The 15608-nt window shown below is 38.1% G+C and overlaps 1 protein-coding gene across 3 annotated transcripts in view; it reads right to left on the bottom strand.

Annotated features, from left to right (window-relative positions):
* MYO16 (myosin XVI) overlaps window positions 1-15608 on the bottom strand; it is a 385805-nt gene that overhangs the window by 191407 nt on the left and 178790 nt on the right. For all 3 annotated transcript variants that reach the window (XM_065058425.1, XM_021296623.2, XM_005509047.4), the window contains exons 9-10: window positions 14100-14253; window positions 8680-8830 (exon numbers count right to left, since the gene is read on the bottom strand). In XM_065058425.1, coding sequence (XP_064914497.1) covers window positions 8680-8830; window positions 14100-14253 — 305 coding nt within the window. The remainder of the gene's footprint in view (window positions 1-8679; window positions 8831-14099; window positions 14254-15608) is intronic.

Raw genomic sequence — 15608 nt, 5'->3', positions numbered from 1 at the left:
CATTATTTATTATTTCTGTTTTGTTTCTTGTAATAGCTCTGTCCTGGAGATTTTCACAAAAATACTAAGGACTACAAAAAACTCCCATTTTGGGACTGACACAGTGACTGGATTTGAGGACTTCTGCTTTAGCCTTTAATAATTTCCCTACTATTCCTCTACAGACAAATACACTCAGTAGAAAATAATGCTTAAAAAAAAGTATATGAGGAAACAGGCAAACTTCTCACAGAAAGTTGTCTCCTTTTTTTTTATCAGCTCTATCAACAGGCAATAAATGTTGATGACTAAAATGGTATATGTAAACCTCACATGCATGTAAGAACATTTTTCAATGTTTCTCTAGTCATCCACCAAAACAGGAAAGGCAGGCATCTGATTTGCATCCCATCTGCAACAGCTCAGATGTTGAACTAGAGAGATAAAATAATAACCCATAAAAACGTAAGGAAAACGTGCAACAGTAGCTCTAGATGTACTAGCTGCATAGATGCATGAGCACAAGACACAGTAGCACCCAATCACACTTTCATTATGCTATTTCTTTCTTTCCCCATAAAAATTGTGATAAAACATCTTTTATTCCGTTAAGTCCAATAAGCAATTAATGTACAAATGCAAAAGAGTAAGTATCTCAAGGAGATCAGTCAATACACTTAGCTAATGTGATGATTGTTTTTTACATGTACATGTAAAATGTACTTACTCCAACATGGAAACTGTGCAAATAGGCCAGCTGAAAATTTCATGATGTAGCTGCCCATAGTCCTCATCTCACAGATTCATTTTTTTTTAGAAGAGATGTCCTCTAAAATGGTGGAATCTGTCAAAATGTTACTGTTACTATTCTCCTTTTTTCCTGTCTATTTAAAACACTTGCTTGTAAAATACTTGTATTTTCAGACTCAGAAAACAGAGTATGAGTTTTGAACAAGACAAACATACACAGGTTGCCTGCTGTGTCTTTCTGTCTACCTATTCTGGAGGTGCATTCCTCACCATATTAAAATGAATGAGAAATTTCTGTCACACAGAAGATGTCATTTTTTTACTCTTTTTGTGTTTAATTATGACAGTTGGATATAAGGCTGGCTAGAAAACAAGAATTTCACTTGGGAAAAAAAACAAGTAAATTTCATTTTGATGATTGTTTTTTATGATGCACATTGGAACAGAATAATATTTTAAAAAAAGAATTCCAAGAATTCCAAGTTTCTTGTAGAGGGAAAGCAAATGAAAGACAGAAGCCTGTAGCCTCTTTCCCTTACTAGTGTGCCCACCTTACTTGCAGAACAAAGCAGGCATAGGCCTTCACTATACTCCCTTGTGTGCTGGCAAAACTTCACCTGTGCTAAAGACTGGTCTGCTCTTAATCTATCTCTATAAAGATTAAACCTACACGAAGCTAGAGACAAATATCTTTATTTGTAAGTTTGGATATGCTGGGGTGCATCAGTGTTGGTATTTTTTAAGTACCACCTATTAAGAGCACAGGACCAGGCCATTCCAAAATGCAGAAAATCTAGCAGGTGAGGTAAAGAGCCAGCTTGGTTGAGCAAGGATCTTCTTCTTAAAATACAGTGAAAAAAGAAATTACATGGTCAGTGGAAGCAAGGGCAGGCAACAGGGGAGAACTACAGAGATATGGCTCTCCATTTCAGGGAGGAAATTAATGCTGCCAAAGCTCAATTGGAACTGAAGCTGGCCAGTGCTGTGAAGGACAATAAAAAAGGCTTTTTAAAATATATTAATGGCAGAAGAAAAACTAGAAAAAACATTGTCCCATTAACTGATGAGCACGGTCACCTTACTAACAGGGAGATAAACCAAGCCTAGATGTACAATGCTTTCTTTGCCTCAGTCTTCAACACCGATGATGGACTTGCGGGCCTCCATAACCCTGGGCTGGAAAACCATGGCTACGAGAATGATGAACTCCCAATCAATCCAGAATTTGTACAGGATTTGATACTCCAGCTAGATTCCTGCAAGTCGATGGGGCCTGATGGGATTAATCCAAGGGTGCTTGAAGAGCTGGCTGATGTCACAGCGAGACCTCTCTCTGTGATTTTTCAACACTCTTGGGAATCTGGAGAGGTCCTGGAAGACTGGAAGCTGTCAAATGTTGTCCCAGTCAACAAGAAGGGCAACAGGGATGACCCTGGCAAATACAGGCCTGTCAGCCTTACTTCTGTTCCTGGCAAAATCATGGAGGAGATTGTTCTGGAAGTTATTGAAAACCATTTGAATGACAACATAGTCATTGGTCCCAGCCAGAATGGGTTCATAAGGGCAAAGTCTTGCCCGACCAACTTAATTTCATTCTATGTCATGGTTACCCACCTAGTTGACCAAGGGAAGCCTGTTGGTGTAAGCTTTCTGGATTTCAGTAAAGCCTGTGTGTAATACTGTGTCTTACAGTATTCTCCTGGACAAGATGTCCAGCATCCAGCTGGGTAAACACACAATACAGTGGGTGAGCAATTGGCTGACAGGTCGGGTTCGAACGGTTCTAGTAAATGGGGTTATGTTGGGCTGGTGACCAGTCACTAGCAGGTTCCACAGGGATCCAGCTTAGGGCCAGTACTCTTCAATGTCTTTATAAATGACTTAGACTCAGGACTTGAGGGATTGCTTAGTAAGTTTGCCAATGACACAAAACTGAGGGGAGATATCGACACTCTTGAGGGCAGAGAGGCCCTGCAGAGGGATCTGGACAAATTGTAGAACTGGGCAATCACCAACCGCATGAAGTTCAACAAGAGCAAGTGCTGCATTTTGCACCTGGGACATGGCAACCCTGGCTGTACATACAAACTGGGGGACAAGATTCTGGAGAGCAGCTCTGCAGAGAAGGATCTGGGGGTTCTGGTCGACAGAAAGTTGAACATGAGCCAACAGTGTGCCCTGGCAGCCAAGAGGGCCACCCTTTTCCTGGGGTGCATCAAGCACAGCATGGCCAGACGGGCGAGGGAGGTGATTGTCCCGCTCTGCTCTGTGCTGGTGCAGCCTCACCTGGAGCACTGTGTGCAGCTCTGGGCACCACAGGATAAAAAAGATATTAAGCTACTGGAGAGTGTCCAGAAGAGGGCTATGAAGTTGGTGAAGCGTTTGGAGGGGAAGCCGTATGAGGAGCAGCTAAAGTCACTTGGTTTGTTCAGCATGGAGGAGACTAAGGGGAGACATCATCACGGTCTACAGCTTCCTCATAATGGGAGGAGGGGGTGCAGGTGCCAAACTCTTATCTGTAGTGACCAATGACAGAACCCAAGGGAATGGCAGGAAGAAGTGCCAGAGGAAGTTTAGGTTGAACATTAGGAAAAGGTTCTTTCCCCAGAGGGTGGTGGAGCACTGGAACAGGCTCCCCAGGGAGATGTCACAGCCCTAAGGATGCAGTGTTGAAGAAGAGACTGGACAACACCCTCAGACACATGGTGTGAACTGTGGGGTTGTCCTGTGCAGGGACAGGAGTTGGACTCAATGATCCTTGTGGGTCCCTTCCAACTCACAGCATTCTATGATTCTATGACATTTTCTGAATGGTTAGCAGACTTCCTTGTACATTCTTGGCTCATGCCAGCTAGCACTCATGCAGATAATACCTGGGTATCATCCAGGTCCCATGTCAATGGTCACTGCCCATAGGCTGTTTGGGCAGGGCTCCATCTTTTGAAGGAGAAAATAGTTTTGTCTTATGGATGTGAGCTGACCCATCCCCCATACCCATAGGCCAGTAAATAGGCCCCAGCTTGGTTTTATTTCATAATCTAGGTATAACCAAAGATGCTGACTCTATAGATAAATGGTTAGAAATGTGAAGTACTCAGCTGAACTCCAAGTATGTAAATATTTTTCTTTTTTTTTCTTTTTTTTCCCTACAAAGTTCAGGATTTGGTGATTCAGCATTTCGTAGCACTCTTTGCATCAAATTTCACAGCTCAATGAGCAAATAAATCACATAGAAATTAGAAACACTAAGCACATTGGAGTGACAACCAATTTGACCTGGTAGTAAACATTATTTACATTAGTATAACTTATTTGTGGGATCCTTCAAATTCTGTTCTTCTCGTTTACTTTTCTGAGCATATAGATGATTTTTCTTATTTTTTTCTTCTCCATGCAGGTGTGTGGATATCATACCATGATTGCATGATACATATTTTATGAGACAAGAAAGAAAAGCAGCCAAAAATACAGCATAATTTCTAATATAAATATGCCTCTGGAAGTATTAGCTTTTAAGCTTTTTGTAATGCTAAAAATGAAGATTCCTATTTACTTATTTAAATTACATATCCTTAACAGCATTCACAATCTGATAATAATCTCTAATGATTTTTAGTTTATATACTTGTTTCACTGAAATAAGGATGCATTCTAGCTCTTATGTGTAACGCTATGATACACACAGTTGTCTCTTGTATATGCAGTAAGTGAAAAGGGTATCAGGGGATATTCTGTCACACAGTACATATGGCCAACAATATGTAAACAAGAACTATAAGCTAAAAACCCCCCCTATTTTTTAATAAAAAAGACTCAATTAAGAAAAATAAAATATTTTATCTATATTTTTTTTTTTGTAGCATGAAGCACATAATTCAATTCCAGGACACTAATTTCAATCTGCTATCAGAAAAATATCCTTCCTAGCTGAGAGGAAGAGCAATTGCTAGCCATGATAAAATTCTGGAACTTATTCATACTGCTGTCTTTGTTTGGCAGCAGAGACCTTGACATTACAGGTGATCAAAGAACATCTTTTACCTAGGAATAAGCAAAAGCTAATACCAGCCAAGAGAGACCCAAAATGGTTTATCAATGTAGTCATTTGATCCCCATCTCCCATGCTTCATGTAACAAAAATCTTACTTTATGAGAAACAATATTTTGTTAAGACTCTTATGCATTATTTTTGCAATTAAAAAAAACTGAGGCTACATAAAAAAGCCAAAGAAGTTATGAGCTTTCTCTATTAAAAATGTATGTTTCAGATGTAATAAGATGAAATTTTTGACTCTGATCCTCCAACAAAGGCCTAATCTGCATGCCATATTGCCTAAGAATGTACGAAATTTCTGACACAAAGCATAGGAAATATCATGCTGATCTATTTCAATAATGTATGAACATAAAATCCAAGTAATGACTCCACATATCCTATTGAAAAATTAAACAGTACATGATTACTCTGAATGTCGTTTGGAATGCAACTGGTAAGAATACAAGATTGTGAAACTCATTAGAATGAATATACCCAAGAGGCAGAGACGGGGGGAGGGGGTTGTTCAAAGCTTTCCTTTGGTATGAGCACTAAATAAAATTGTTAATTTCCAAATTGTGATGTAAAAAAAAAAAAAAAAAAAAAAATTACTTGGAAATAACATCTCTGAAAACTAAGATCTACATATTATATACACAAATATGGATATGATATACATATGCCTACAGTTGCATGGCAAGTAGTATAGAACACAATCCCCATCCTCACAGGTAACAAAAATACATTAACAAGAATATTCAAGGTACAGAGAAATTTTGGTCTTGATTGCTTTTTCTTCAACTATGGCAGGTTTTGCTGCCTCTTGATTCTTTTGTCATAGGTATCTCTCCTCATTCCACAAGAGAATGGAAGAAATAAAGCACTGCTCACAGTAAGCAATATGTTTAAGTTACTACAGCTTAACGTTCCCAAGAAAAACTGAGACTGCCAATAAATACAATCAAAAAACATCATCAAGAAAATGCTGAAACAAGAAACACCTGTGACAGAAAAGACAGTTTCCAAAATCACAATTATCTCACTTCAGACAAGAAAAAACCTCATATTTTCATTTCACAAAATATGGGAATTCTTTGGTTTACTAAAATTAAAATATCTTCTGAAGAGATTAAAGTGTTTTAACCACTTTTCTCCATAAGAGCCAAAGCTTATTAAGCCCTTGACAATGGAGAAATTCTGTTAATATATGATTTTTTTTTTAATGCAACCAGTCATTTAAAAACATAACAGCTGAAATAGCACAGTTTCTAACCTATCCCATGTTAGCGTTGATTTCCCAGATAGGACCGTTCCTGCTCACTGATTTCCAAAGGAGCATAATTCCTTATTCAGCAACTGCATATATTGGGCAAGCTTTGCAGTTTCTACTTCTTCTAAAAGACAAAAAGACACTCATTCCTTCTAGCTTGTGTCAAGCAGGATTTCACTGAGAGTTTTCTCCAGAAATTTCTCAGCTAATGGAGCTAAAAGAGATTCACCATTAAGTCTGCTGCCTTGTTTTTGAATTGTAACTGTTGTGGGAAGTTGCACTGACGTATGATGAAACAGTAGGAATAAGGTTTGAAAATCTGCCCCCTGACCCTAAAGTGACTCTAGATCATGGTGCAGGAGAAAAGTACCAGCATGGAAACCCCTGGTTTCACTTTCTCGACTGGGAGATTAGCTGCTCTTCTTCCAGTCAGTTTCCATGTATGTTTTACTTCACAAACCATAAAGCAAAAACCTACAGGTAATGAAAACTTGAACAATTTTAGCTAGGTCTGCACCAAAACAGAATCAAGCAGAAGAATGTATTTTCTTGTCCACACTCCTGTTGAACATCTAGAAGCAAGTGATAGTCTCAGTGAGACCCTAGGCTAAACATCTCTCTGTCTCTCTCTACAATTATAGAATCATAGAAACATTTTGGTTGGAAGACACCCTCAGAATTATCAAGTCCAACTGTAACCTAACTCTAGCACTAAATCATGTCCCTAAGAACCTCATCTAAAATAATTTTAAACACCTCCATGGATGGTGACTCCACCACTTCCCTGGGCAGCCTGACAACCCTTTCCTTGAAGAATTTTTTTTCCTAATATCCAATCTAAACCTCCCCTGGTGCAACTTGAGGCCATTCCTCTTGTCCTACCACTTCCTACTGGGAGAAGAGACCAACCCCCTCCATGCTACAACCTCCTTTTAGGTAGCTGTAGAGAGTGATAAGGTCTCCCCTTGGCCTCCTTTCCTTCTCCAGGCTAAACAGCCCCAGTTCCCTCAGCCGCTCCTCATCAGACTTGTGCTCCAGGTCCAGATCCCTCTAGATGGCCATCCTATCCTCCAGCAGGTCAACATTCCCACCCAATTTGGTGTCATCTGCAAATTTACTAAGGGTGCACTCAATCCCTTAATCCAGATCATTGATAAAGATATTAAACAGAACTGGTCCCAATACTGAGCCCTGGAGGACACCACTCATGACCGGCCACCAACTGAATTTGGCTCTGTTCACTACAACTCTTTGGGCCCGGCCCTCCAGCCAGTTCTTTATCCATCACAGAGTGCACCCATCCAGGCCATGAACTGCAGCTTCCCCAGGAGAATGCTGTGGGATATGGTGTCAAAGGCCTTACTGAAGTCTAAGTACACAACATCCACAGCCTTTCCCTCATCTACTAAGTGGATCATGCTATCGTAGAAGGAGATCAGGTTGGTTAAATAGGACCTGCCTTTCATAAAGGGAAGGCTCCTTCTAAGAGGGTTGCAAGCATTTACTTTTCTGACCAGTAGTATGTCTCTTTTAGGTTGACTGTGTTTTCATCACATCCCTGCAGAGTCAGCAAGGCCAGAAATTGTATGACATGAAAATAAGATGTCAGTCAAGTGCAAAACATGTTGTGATATCTTCTGACTGAATAGGGAAATTAGTGCTCTATGGGATTCCAAAGCTGAGGACTTTCAGAGATGGACTTGTATGACTGACACATGAACTCACTGATTGATTTCATATGATTAACACATTCTTTTTAAGTGTGCTCAAACAAAAAGCAATGGAGTGCATGATTCTGCCAAGGCAGCTTCGTAGTTTCTTTGAACTGAACATGGTTTAAATGGAAAAAGTATCTTGCTTTTTCGTTTAGCTTCAAACTCACAGTAAATTATTTTAAATGGAAACTTTCCCCTCCACTCCTCAATTCTAAAGTAGTTTTTTTCTTAAGCGGCTAAATACTTCTGGAACATATATCTCTTAAATGCATATACCATAAAATAAAACCCCTTGTAGGAAAAAACAACCAGCTAACCAAAACCAACCCAAATAACATTTATGTCCTAAACACTCAAAGTTAGGACATGCCAGATTTATAAGCAACAGATAATTGCCTCATTTTGCATTCACCCTAATGCTGAATGAGATTGTGATCCTGTGGAGAAAATTTTAAAGGGTATCCAAATAATCGGTGCCTGTATCCTAATGTATTAGCACAAGAAAGGGAATTAACACTGCAGCTGTAAATCAAGCAAGTCCTATCTTTAAATTGCAGTCTCCCAGGTTGTGCTTCTTCCCTTTGTAAACCAAAGTTGGAGACAAGAGCACTCTTTGGGCAGTGCTAACAGTTTTCCCTCCCCTGCTGTTAGCCATGAATAGAGTTTGAGGGGCTCCAAGCCCCTCAACTGCTGCAGCCTCTGACCTGCCACCAGGAGCTGGCAGGAGGCAGCTCTTCAATTTGCAGAGAGGGAACTTGTTGCATGACCAGACTGATTGCAGGGAGAGATCAAGGAGACGAGGCTCCACAGTGCAAATGATATTTCTGTGTGGTGAGGGGAAAAAAAATTACTACAGTCTTCGGATTCATAAGTTTACTATTTCCAGATCTAAGGCTCAATAGGCATTTCAAGAAACTGCATGCTGTTACCTGTTCGAGTTTGGTTGTGGTGGTCACAGCGACATTTTCAGGTGCACCATCTTGAGATTGCTGCTTACATAAGCCTTTAGCTGCATCTTTAAACATGGTGTCTTTCTCCAGCAAGCTGTCTTGCTTGGCAATCGGTAAAGCCAGGGAATTTCTGCAAAGAGAATCAATAAAGTGATTAGACTCCTCCTGACAATGTCAGCCAAACAAAAGATTGCCAAATGGGGGTGGCACAAACACAGAACTAAGATACAATTCAGGGCTCAGACACTAGTTGCCAGTCCAAGTACAAAAAAACCCCACAACACGTTGGTGAGAAATAAACTGTTCACATAGAGTAGTCTGTTCTCAAAGACACAGAGCAAAATACTCTGATTTAAAATTCACCTTTATGCATATCTGTTCTGAAGCAGAACCAAACAAGCCAAAGGGAATATGTATGAGTCAGCTTTTGATAGCACTAGCCTAGCAAATCAATAGCCAATTTGGAAACTGAATTTAAAATACACAACTAATCTACACAATACTGTTTTGAAAAATAATATATTCTAAAATAATTCAATACAGATATTGCCATTGCAGTTAACAAAATTAAATTCCACCACTTTTTAGCTTGCTTTTAATGAGATAATATCCAAGATATATTTTATGACCAAAAGCTGCTTTGAATTTGTGATATGCTAAAAAAACCCCAGCACACAGCAGACTCCTGAAATCACTGCAACAATACACTACACTCTTCATTCACATAGAAGTCAAACCTACACATGGAGATGTTTCTCTTACTGACACTTCAGACCACATCATACTTCTGAAAAACAACAATGCCAAAATCTTGGATGATTTTGGCAGTGTCTTCTGCGTAGAGGAATTAGCGAGGAATCAGCCCCAGGAGCTGAGAACACAAACATCTTAAGAAATAATCGTCTGGACTCTGACAGTGCAACTGAGACAACCTCATGGAGTGAGCAGCAGCTCTTTGCCAAAATGTGTGTATAATTTCTTTGAAAGGAAATGTTGCCTCAATGTGGGAATGTGGGAATAACACATTCCACTATGGGACCATGTCCAGATGTCAAATTTAGTTTAAAAAGTCTTATTTTTACTCTAAGTTACTGGAGTTTGATCACTGATTATAATAAAGCCGGGATTACACACACAGCTAATCAAAGGAAATAAAGGAGGACCCATTGCTAACATTGATTTCCGTTGCTGTTGAAAACAAAACTGAACCACAGACATAGTTTTAGAAAGGTACATTCCTAAGCAAACGCAAAGCTTGTTCCAAGCAGAATTCATTGGAAAAAAGTCCAAGTAGTAGTTTCCTATTGGAAAGAAATACATTAACAAACCCTTTCTTTTTATGAAACCCTCAGTCTGCAAACATCGGAAGAATTAGATTCAGCATTTTTTAATAAAATATACACAATTTTCTTTCTCATTATGTTGTGCCTCAGATATATATATATAGCTTTATTTTTTTTTACTCCTGTGATTGACCTAAGATAGATTTGCCATAAATTTGTTTACCAAATGTCACATGGACAAAAGATCCAAGAATCAACTTGTTTCACCTTTTTTCTTGATTTGGATTGCAGAATAGAAAAGCCATTGGCCAACTCTTTTCATGAACTTGGCAATTAGATGTCACAGAAGAAATTAAATAGCTGTGACACTCACAGGCAGAAATGTCTAATACTAATTCACATTTTACCCAGACTCAGAGCTGAATGAAATATAATTAAATATAGATCTTTATTTCTGAGAAGTCCTTTGCTGTTGTACAAATCTCTCAAATTCCTTTAGACTAAATTATTTTTAATATTTAATCACAAAGACAAGAAAGATATAAAGAAAAGCATACGCTTAATTCAAATACTAAAAAACAAAGCACTATCATTTATAACTTTTTATTATTCATGTGATGCTTCTTTTACATTGTGAAGATCCAGGATTTTTTTTTCTGTGAAGCTGAACCTTATCCATTTAATCTGACCACTTTTGTGTTAATCATGCAACACACATGAGAAACACTTCTTTAAAATTCAGCTGTAGACTCCCCAAATAAAATAAACTTTTCATGTGTTGCAAAAGAGAAGTAGGTTGTAAATCACAGCAAAGTGTGAGGAAAAAAAAGGTGTCTACTGTTTCCACAGATGCATTTGGAACTTAAGAGGACAACAATGACTTAACCGGTGTTTTCCAATGTATTGATGCACAGGACAATGATTTATAAATTATGTGCAGTTGTGAGATATTAATAGGACCTTACATGATAGAAATGTTGACATATAATTCATATTAGAACAAAAGTGTGAATTATTACAAGAAAGAAAAAATATATTAAAATCACTCCAACAGTTTATCATGACTCAGGTTCAAGAAGACTCAGAAAAATAAAAACAAACTGAAAAAAGTGTTTTCAGAAAATAATACCTCTTAAAAATATTTCTATTGACATTCATATGTATTTCTGTTAATCACAAGATGAAGTCAAGCAATGCCATTGAAAACTGAACTATAGGATGGAGCAAGACAAGATTTTATGTTAATGTAGGCAAGTAGATTAGCATGAACTGTCTTCTTTTATGAAAATTAATGGATAATTAATAGATAATTAACCACAAAGGGAGACTTAAGTCAAAATAATGTTGCATAATAGACAGGAACGAGAGTTATCTAGGGTAATCTTACTTGAACAAGGTAGGACTGTTGCTACTGGCATACCTAACTAGAAAAAAATCCTTCATGTTACATGGCAGAATAGTAATTTTAATTTTTAGATGTAAAAGACATCATATATGCAATTAATTTGAAGTTTTGTGTAGGTTTTTTTTTTTTCTAGATTAACTGAGATGGTTTTCTGTCAGTTCCCATCCTCTAGCATGTCCTTGTTTTCTAAGAAAAAAGAAGTAATATAAGAAACTGAAAGTTGACAATCAAATAATTGCCAGTTTTTTCATCAACATTTGAATCACTACTGCAGCTTTTAACTTGGTAGAAAGATGTTATAGAAAGCATTATATCAAGGTGGATTCTGCAATGACATTTTCCTTCAATTTCTAAGCCAATTTACACCTCTAAACTGCATATTTCTGAAATTTCAGTCTAAATAACTTTTTTAAGTTATGTGACAGAAACTTCAGAACTGATTAAACATTAGGAAAGTGTCTGAAACCAGTAGAATAAATGAAATGCAAGTTGCTACATAAATGGTTAAATGGAAATGCTCTGTAAGAAGAAAAATGTAATCTATTTTCTTCTTTGTTGTCATGAACACTTCTATGTATGTTTTACTTCACATTCTGCTGCCCATTTTGAAACACATCCATTACCATAATTAATATTTACTTAAATATGTATAAGAAAATATATAGTGTGATTAAGTTAACATTACCTTGAGAATAAGTTCCAAATTTTTTACTATTTATTACTACACAGATGACTGCACTATTTGTTGGCTTAGGGACTATTTCACCAAGAAAACTTCTACAAGTACATGTATTAAATTAGAAGTGCAGTGGTGATCACTGGGGCCACATCACAAGCCTAAAATCACCTTCAAACAGATAACAGTCAATGCAATTTCCTGAACTATAAGCTATGTCAATTAACGTATTCTGGTATGGATACATTTACCAGTAGAATAACAGAATTTCTTCTGATTGTACCATCAGAAATAAAATTGGCAAAATGTTCCAGCATAGACCTTAGGTTTTCTGCTTTGGTCAGTCTTCAATAACCTCATAATTTTAGTACAATTCTGTGCTTTAGCTAAATTACTTGCTCAACCTTCAAACAAACTCATACTGGTAACAGAAAAGAAAGACAAATGTTAATTATATGACAACGTGGTCTTCAATACAAAACCAGCTCTCTACTCTACCAGGTCTCTACTGCCACTCAATTTCGTGTGCCAGGTTCCAGCATTTTATTCACAAATTATAATACTTTAGCAAAACAGTAAGAAACAGATATGGTGGCAATGCATTAATTAATGGTACATCACAAACACATTTGTAAATACTTATAATGAGATGCTGCCAAAATTTATATATTGATATTTTGCAGTGAGCAAAGTGCATTGCCTACAAATTACTGTACTGGGCATAAGATGCAAGGTTTTGGCAGTAAAGGGGGTATGTAGGGGCTTCTGTGGAGAGAGGCCAAATATTGCCTCATGCAGGACACAGGTGGCCTCAGCCAGATCCACAATGGTCCTACCATAGGACAAAGCTGAGCCCATTGGCTAAGCTGATGGCACTTCTATGGAAATATATTTAAGAAAGGGCAGAAAGTGCCACAGGGAGAGGAGAAGTAAAAAAAAGAGGGAGAAACAAAAGAGGAGCCACCAAGTCAGAGGTGGTGGTCCACCGCAGAACAGACACCACCAAACCCTGAAGGTACTTCAGTTACTTCTCTCTGCTTCTGCTTCCTCTTCACTCTTGTCCTGTGTGGTACATGGAGGAGCCACGCTGGTGCAGGTCCACCCCTGGAAGGACTGCAGTCTGTGGGTAGATCCACAGCAGAGCAGATATTTTCCTGAAGGCACTGTGGCCCTGGGAGGAGCTATGCTGGAGCAAGTACCCCACCGAAGGTATCGCAGTTTGTGGAGGACCCATGTCAAAGCAAAGGAAAACAGTAAGGAGGAAGGAGCAGCAGAGAGAAATAACCACAACCCTGCCCTGATGAACCCTGAATCCCACACTGAAGGGATTAAGTGTAACTTGCAGCAATACCAAGGGGGAAGAAGTGCTTGGAGTGAAGCTGAGCATCAGAAAGGGGGAGAAAAGGTGTTTTCCCTAAGTGTATAAATGTTTGCTTCTTTTTTTGCTTTCTCTTTTTAAGCAGTATAAATCAAACTACGAAGTTGTAACTGTGGGGAGCTGTATCATTTTATCTGTGATTGTGCATATTTTTACTTTCAGGACTTGTCCCTGCTTCTCTCACAAGCAATGGTAGTTTTGCTACTGTATTCCCATCTACCTTCATCAAAGGATCTTTGGATCTGCAGTATTAACCTCTACTAATTCTGCTAAGGCAACCCCAGATAATTTTACTGGTACTTATAACAATGTCTTTTATTATTCATAGTTTATGTTAATAGCATTAAGGTTGAAAAGAAAAAATATATATAAGAGATACAAATACAAAAGATGGTTCAGTGGATTTCCAAAATGAAAGAGTTACTTGACCAGGTTGCACAGAATCACAGAATGGCTGAGGTTGGAAGGGGCCTTTAGAGAACATCTTGTCCAGTCCCCCTGCTCAAGCAGGGACGCATAGAGCCAGGTGCTCAGGACCATGCCTAGATGGGTTTTTAATAACTCCAAGATCACACAAACAGGATTCGAAGACTGGCAAATATAGTTCAAATGATAATCTGGCCTCAGTGCATCACTCTTAACCAATGCAACACTTACAGTTTATTGGAAATTGTGGGCACATCATGGATGATCTCTTCATATGGCTCCTCTTGAGATAAAGCAGAAACAGCTAAAGGGTCTTTCATTTTTTCCTCCCAAACAGTTTCAGCCTTCAGAAGCATTTCCTCAATAAATTCAGAAGCTGCAACATCTAAGACATTGGAACATCAAGATATCAGACAAAGAAAATAGTGCAGAAAAGCTCCTTTCAGTTCAAATCTCCAGATCAGATTAAGCATCCAGCTAGATAAAATGAAAATAATTGCTCAGTTATTGATCATAAAACAATACTTGAAATTACTCAGAAACGAAAGCAAAGTAAACTCAGTATGGAATTGTCATTTGCAAAACCTCAAAAACCATTCTCACCGTGTAGTGAACTGAAGTATTATTCAGTAATTCATTTGACTTCAGGAAAAGAAACACAACTTTAAAACTCTCTGTTTTGACAAAAGCTTATACTGAAATCCTTTTCAAACCTTTATATTTCTATAAGCTATATTTATATGTCTTGCACATACAGAAGTGCTGAAATCAGTTGTATTTGAAGACCAGAAATATAATCAACACAGCTATGTTGAATAGATACTAAATATGGTTAGCTAGCTGTATTATTACATTATCTCAGTTAGGTCCACAGCCTTTTATATAAACACAAACTGGCAAGTATCCAACCACAGGTAACTTCCCTGAGTTTGAGTGTCATGAGGTTCCCTGTGAGGGTATATGTAGGTGGCACATTATTTGAAGCATAACATATCTTGGCTGATTATGCAAATGAAGTTTCTCCTCCTAATCTGACAGAAAGATTGTATTTTCTACATAACTAGGTTCCTTCTTTATTTTATTCTAGGCACGAAAAGTTGGACAATCATGTTCAACACTGCTATCTAGCATTATAGCTTCAGCCCTGCTTTGATCACTGGGTTAGACCAGTTGATCTGAAGTCCCTTCTAACCTAATATACTCTGTAATTCTGTTATCTTTAGAGTCAATGCTTCAGCTCCCTGTTGCTATCTAGTCTAAGAAAGTGCCTTCTTCTGTGGGAAACAACAGGTGTTAAACTTGAAAACTGGATGGTGAATTAATTTTCAGTCGACAGCTATGGAGATTCCAGTTCACAAGGCTATGCGCTATCATCAGTTGAGATAGAGAAAAGAACTCAGTAGGAAGCCATCAAGGAAGTGTAAATGCAGCTAGTACCAAAGCACTGAAGAACTTACAAGAGAGAAACAAAACTGAAAATAAAGAGGGAATTCAACAAGAGGAAAAACATGTTACCATTTGACATGACATCCTGCATGATCACGACTAGCAGTTCTCAGCAATACATGAAAAAACATATATACATACATGCATACGTGTATGTAACCCCACACACTATGTAATTTATATGTAGGCACACATATATGTGTGCCTGTGTGTGTATAACTAAGAAACCAAGAAGGAAAGAAAACAGTGTCACAGTAACTAGTACATGCACAATATACATAGATTTTCACCTAC

This window comes from Columba livia, chromosome 1 (assembly GCF_036013475.1).
Source record: "Columba livia isolate bColLiv1 breed racing homer chromosome 1, bColLiv1.pat.W.v2, whole genome shotgun sequence".
In the NCBI taxonomy this organism is placed as follows: Eukaryota; Metazoa; Chordata; class Aves; order Columbiformes; family Columbidae; genus Columba; species Columba livia.
The sequence above is the reverse complement of the archived record's forward strand: the minus strand, read 5'-3'. Positions and strand labels throughout refer to the sequence as shown.